Source organism: Helianthus annuus, chromosome 10, assembly GCF_002127325.2.
Source record: "Helianthus annuus cultivar XRQ/B chromosome 10, HanXRQr2.0-SUNRISE, whole genome shotgun sequence".
NCBI lineage: Eukaryota > Viridiplantae > Streptophyta > Magnoliopsida > Asterales > Asteraceae > Helianthus > Helianthus annuus.
This window is the reverse complement of record NC_035442.2, coordinates 124,917,913-124,924,533: the sequence shown is the minus strand read 5'-3', so window position 1 is coordinate 124,924,533 and position 6,621 is coordinate 124,917,913. Positions and strand designations below refer to the sequence as shown.

The following is a 6,621-nucleotide window of genomic DNA, read 5'->3' as shown; positions in this document are numbered from 1 at the left end:
ACTATCACACACTTTGCTTCTCAAGCAAATTACTGATTCTCACGCCGGAGAGTGGTAACAAGGAGCACCCCCACCCCTTCCTGCTTGTTATGAGTCACGATGTGTTTTCTTTGTGCAGGAGACAGCCCAGTTGACGATCAAGCCACCGATCCTCGGAAAGAAGGGATTAACCCTACTTGACGTGACTAGTGAATTAACCTCTCCTGGTTAACCACTGTTTCATCAATACACAATCTCAGAAAAGGTTTCTATTGGACCTTTTTGAAACAAAAGGGGTCCCACATGGAGAAAAGGTGCAAGTTGGACATTAGTGTTTATCTGCTAAATCCTTGGAATCTCTGATTTTCATTAAAAGATTTACATTAAATTAGAGATAAACCAAAGGTTTTTCAAAAACGGTTATTTCCTAAATGCATTAAAACATCATTAAGGTGTCATTAAACACCTTAAATTCAAGCAACCCACGAAAAACACTCAAAGATCTCTGTCTCAATACACTATAAATACCTCATTCAAAAACAGAGACTTCCATCTTCAAACTTCAGACTCAAAACCCTAAAAACCCTTTTCCGAAACAAAATCCCAATTCTCAATGGCTGCTATCAACATCAATATATACCACCAGTTGAACACTATGTTCCTTTCATCACCGAAGCTGAATTTCTTCCATTGAAGAGCAACAATGAAGCGATGGACGATAAAATTGAGGAATATGATATAAAGTGTCAAATTCTAATCGAATTTCTGATCAGACGCCCGATAGCTCAAGCTCTCACAAAGACCAGAGAGGTACCATAAAAACTCATACAACAAGTTGTAAAAACTCTCAAAGTCTTAAATCAAATCAAGCTAACAGCACATGTGTGGGGATATATCTTCATTACAATCTCACTGGAGAAAATAAGGGAATGTTTGGAACTACCCTTAAGCCAAAGCTATGAAGAAGCACCAGAAAAGGAAGATATGTTTTCACTACTTGATGCAGTAATGGGTTACAAGACAAAGATTTCGAAAATCAATGACTTCAAGAGGAATAAGCTACCTGCCTTCTGGCAAGTGTTAATGGAAATTCTGAACAAGTGTTTATCATCAAAAATTGGAGGTACAGATCAGATAAATATGAGTATTCTGACAATCATGTTCAGTCTCATTAGTGGGTTGAATATCAATTTTGGAACAGAAATATTTAATCTGATCAGAAGATCAATTCTGACTAATACTGGAAGGATAGATTCACATCTACCTTTTCCCAGATTTCTATCAATCATAATTTCTGATGCATTTTCTGAAAGGAATCAAGAAATTCCAGCATTAGAAAATATGTGGAGTAAAGAAATCATGAGACCTTGGACTGCAGTAGGGTCTTGGAAGTCAGATTATGATGTGCTTGTTCTGTCAGAAAGAATGATGGATCTGATACCAGAAGATTCACTATACAGATCAGAATATCTAAGGATGTTAAGCTTGAAGCCAGAGAACAAAGAAGTTTTTGAGAATGTGTCCCCCATGGAGCATGATGCATAGGAGTCAAGCACACCAAGAATGGAGCAGCAGGGTGAATAAGATCCTCATCCAACTGATGAAGATGTGAACATGAGTCCTGTGGCAGAAGAACATCATGCTGAAATCTCACATATGAGAGAAACAGATGCACAACACTCTAAACTTAATGTAGTTCATAATTCTGAGAGTGATTCTGATGATTTAATTCAAGGAAATTATGAAATTTCACAAAAAAGGCATTGTTTCTACAAGACAAGATGTGAGTGGAACCAAAGACCTATTTTCTGAATCAGATTCTGAGGAGGAAAATGAGGTGGCAACAGGTGGAGATTAGTCTACTGATCAAGGAAACTCGGATGAGAAAACTAAGAGTTTCTCAACAACTCATGGAGAACCTGAAAAGGTTCAAGGATATGAGGAAAACTAGAACTTGAATGTGTTTCAATTTTCTGGTGAGGGTATAGAGAATATGCAATATTTCAATCCTCTTACCCTCAGAACAGCAGAGAATGTGTTCTCTGCTGGTGTTAGAGGTGGAACATCTGTTGTTCCTCCTATTTACCAAGGACATCAATCTATGTCAGCTGAACAACTAAACAAGAAACTTGAAGACACAACTGCTGTTTGTACTAAGAAAACAGCCACAGAAGAAAAACTTGATCTGATACTAGAAGATCAGAAATCAAAAGTCAGATATCAAAGTTTTATCAAAAATTGTCAAAGCTGTGCAGAAGCAAACAGAAGACAACACTGCAGCCCTCAACAAACTGCAAGAGTCATCAGAAAACAGAGAGAGCTCATCAGAATTCAAGAAAGCTCTCAAAGAACTGCAAGATATCAAGAAACAGCTGGCTGAGGTTGCAACTGCAGGGGAAAGCTCAAGTTCAGGAAGAATTCTTGAAGAAATACAGTTCCTCAGAGTCAACAACAGCAGTATGGCTGAGGCTTTTGAGAAGCTAATGGTGGAATTGACTGAACAGAAAAATCAAGAAAACCTGGAGTTTCAGAGAATGAAGAAACAAGAAGAAACAAATACTCAAACTCTTGCTAATGTTCATTTGTTAGTAAAGAGGTTGCAGTATAATGTTGCCAGACTGTCAAAAGTTGATCTTCATGAACTGAAAGCCCCAATTCCACAAGAAAAACAAGCTAGAGAGTCAGAAACTCCTCAACAACAACCAGAAACCATTCAACAAGATCAAACCAAACAAACAGAAACTCCAACAACTCAAAAACAGAAGCTGCCCATGGGTCCTCCTCCTAATAAACCAAAGTTACTGATGGGTCCTCCACCAAACATTCCAAAACCAGATACTTCAAGGGTCCAACATAAAGAACCTATTCCAGTTCAGTCATCTTTCACAGCTATCACAGGAGAAACAGAATTCAGCATAAAGATGGATACAAAGGAGAAGAGAAGAATGGAACATGAAGTAACCTTGTTAGTGCATGCATCTGTCGACTTCGTCTTGTATCGAGTCTTAGATTACATTGTATAGATCAGGGCACGTTTTACGAGAAAATAGGAAGAGTTAGTGTGTTTAATGCTGATTTCGCTCCTAGAGTTATATGTGGTGATTTCGCCCAAAATCACAAGTTGTGATTTCGCTCCTGTTGATATGTGTCATCTCGGGCGAAATCAGAGCCCTATATATAGGGTCATTATGAGCGAAATCAGTATCGAAGCCTTGTATTCCATACTAAAGTGCTGCCAGTGTGAAGACTGGGTGTATCTTGGTTCTAATCAATACAATCAGTAGTTTAAGTGATGATCAAGCTGTTACTAAGTCTATTTCTTGTTTTCCGCACCTGAAATGGATCAAAACTCCTCTGAACGACTCATTCGGATCAGTCGAACGATCCTACAAGTGGTATCAGAGCCAGTTGGAGGAGTTCTGTAGTTTACAGTCGAATTTCATCGAAATTTCTAGCTTCTACACCTTCTTTCATCATTTCAGGAAGTTTTAACGGTCAAAATTAGTTCAAAATTTCACAGATTATAGATAATTGGACATTAATAAATCCCTGAAAGTTTCACACCTAAAATCGGACTAAAAATGGACAAAAATGACCTTCGAGCTGATTTCGCTCGAAATGGATTCTTTGTGATTTCGCTCAGAAACTTGATTTCGCTCCAAATAATTTCTGATTTCGCTCCAAGATCATCTAAAAATCTAATTTCGCTCCAAGGTGCATTCTGATTTCGCTCAAGGCTGTTTCTGCTCCAAGAAGCTTGAATCTGATTTCGCTCCTGTCAACCGAAATCTGATTTCGCTACAGTAATTAGGGTGATTCCACTCCAAAGCTGCAATTTGGGATTTCGCTCGAAGCTGTAATCTGTTAATTTCACTCGAAAGTGACTGTTGTCTTTTTAAAAATGTGCTGCCGAATCATGGATAACGATTTCTACAACGCGTTTGCAACTCCGTGTACTCCAGCTGTCATTGCTCAAGCCATGAATTTGGAAAATGAGACAGGAACTACACAAAAACCCCCAAAACTAATGAGTATCGAAGAATATTACGGGTGGAAAGACAGATTCGGAAACTGGATCCAAGCAAATCATCTTAGGTCTTGGGAATGTATTCTGAAGAAATATATGTTACCACGTACAGATTTGCAGGTTATCAAAGAGCTATCAGAGTTTACCGATCAAGAACGAAATATGTACAAAGCTGAAAAAATGATGATCAGTCTGCTTCAACAAGCCATCAAAGAAGACATCTTCATACTTCTTCAGCATGATAAAACGTCAAAATCAATTTGGGATGCCCTTCGTGTGAAATTTGAGGGTACTGAGAACATGATTAAGAGCAAGAAAGCATTGCTCAAGAAAGAGTTTGATCTATTCAGCAGTCTATCGGGAGAAGATACGAAGAAGCTGATTGAGCGATACTGCCACTTAGTGCGATCTATGTCGATGCTGAGTATTACAAAAGATCGTGAAGAGTGGGTAGACAAGTTAGCTGATGCGTTACCACAGAAAGAATGGGGAACTTATTTGATGATTCTGAAAAATATTGGGGTCTATGATGGTTTAACGATTTCTCAGTTCATCGAGAAGATTGAATGTCAGGATTTGGAACAGCAAAAGATTGCGAGGATGAATAATCCAAGTGGTCAACAGGATGTAAAGATGTACTACAAAGGTTGTCTTCCGGTTCCAGAGGCTGAGAGAAGTCCTAAAATACAAATTGCATTTAGTGCTGGGGATTCAACAGAAAATGTTGATCAGACGTCAAATAAAAGCAGTGGATTCTCTTTATTTCCGAGTGTCAACCCGAAAGAGTCAACTACAACTTTCCATTCTCAGAACACAAAGACGGGAAATGGTTGTGTGATCCAATGCAACATCGCATTAAATCTTCCAAAGGGTCAAAGTTTTTCTGAAGAAACTGCTAAAGACCACATTGCTTTACTTGGTTTTGTGTTACTCTCTTATGAAGGTCTAGTCGCAGGGCGAATCGGGAATCCTATGCTTACAAAGGAGGATTACGATCAGATAGACGCCGAAGAGATGGAACTAATGGATATCAAATGGTGTCTAGCCAGTATTCTTAGACGAGCTGAAAAATTCAAGCTTATTACTGGAAGAAATGACATTCTTGATGCACATGTTTCTAGTTTAGGTTTTGATAAATCTAAAGTTACGTGTTTTCGTTGCAGGGAGAAAGGTCATTTCAAGAGGGAGTGCAAAAACAGGGAAGCTAGTGGAGCTCAGAATCCGTTCGGAAAAGACGATTACTACCGGAAAACCCTTTATCAGCAAGTAGGTCAGCAACAACTACAAGAACCGCAGGTGGCTCATGGTAGAAAGATCGAGGATTCTAAGAGAGCTTGTTTGGTAGATTTTAACTGGAACGATTACATATCACCAGATAGCAAAGTCTGTTTAGTCAATCAGGATGATGAAAAATTACCTGAAGGTTTTAGCTGGGATATGTTTGTTGATGAAAAAGGAGAATTTAAAGCGTTCATTGCTAAGATTGTAAGAGAACCCGATATGTTTACCACATGGATGAAGTCTATTGGTGAGACTGTGAAGAATGTGGAGAAAGAGTCTGTTGCATCTGATGAAAGCTCAGAAAGTGCTGATGAAAGCTCACAAAGTTCAGATGAGAATGTACATAGTGATGACAGTTCTGAAAAGGAAATTGTTTTTGATAAAACTCCATCTGATACTGGTTCATCGGATGAAAGTTCTGAAAAATCTGTAGAGTTTGATCAGTCACCAGTTGATGATAGCAGTGATGATGAGGAAGAAAAACATATTAACATTGCAAAATCTCATCTGTCTCCTGAAAGTTTTCATTTCTATTTTGCAGATCGCGTGGAGAAGCTAAAGGAGAAACGAGCTGTAAAAGAACAACAAGAAATGAAGACTGAAAGTGTTGTTCAAAATGAGAAAGTTGAAAGTGTTGCAGAGAAGATTGAAGATGCTGAGAAGGTGACTGAAACAGAGAAAGTGATTGAAGTGGTGAAAACAATCGAAGTTGAAAAGATTGTTGAAGTCATCGAGCCATGTTTAAAGTGTCTTGAACCATGCAAAGAATGTGCAGCCAAAGACGAAATGATAGCTGAGTAAGAGAAGAAGAAGGAGCAGTTACTATTCAATCTCAATTATGTGAAGGAATCTTATGACGTTTTGAACAAAACAGTGACTGGTCTTCAAAAGACAAACTCTAAAAGAGAACAAGCATTAACGATGATGAATGTTGTTATGATGACAAAGCAAAAAGCTATCAATTTCTACATCAAAGAAAGTGCAAAATGGAAGCAAGAATTGGAAGCTGAAAAGATTGAAAATGAGAGAATCAGAAGATTATTGCAGAGTTATTCTAGTTCTGATTATCTTATTGATAGAATTTATCCAACTGTTGCAGGGATGGAAGCTTTTCAAGAGGACAAACCAAAGAAGAAAGATACCGGTAAGAAACCGACTGTTAGCTATAACAAGTGTCCGCCTCCAATCTGGGAAAGGTATTCTCCTAGAAACCAAACGAGGAGCAACTTGAAAAAGCAGTCAATATTAAGCTAAAAACCGACACAACTAATGAATTACAAGAAAACATTGACGTCACGTTTACCTCGTCTGACATTGATCATGAGTCTGAGTTA

General features: G+C 38.3%; 1 protein-coding gene across 1 annotated transcript; it reads left to right on the top strand.

Moving 5' to 3' along the window:
- The first annotated feature begins 1,972 nt into the window (after positions 1–1,972).
- LOC110882493 (arp2/3 complex-activating protein rickA-like) lies at positions 1,973–6,088 on the top strand. The gene is made up of 3 exons (XM_022130498.1): positions 1,973–2,191; positions 2,235–2,936; positions 5,843–6,088. The coding sequence occupies exons 1-3, from the start codon at positions 1,973–1,975 to the stop codon at positions 6,086–6,088; spliced, it is 1,167 nt and encodes a 388-aa protein (XP_021986190.1).
- The last annotated feature ends 533 nt before the right edge of the window (positions 6,089–6,621 follow it).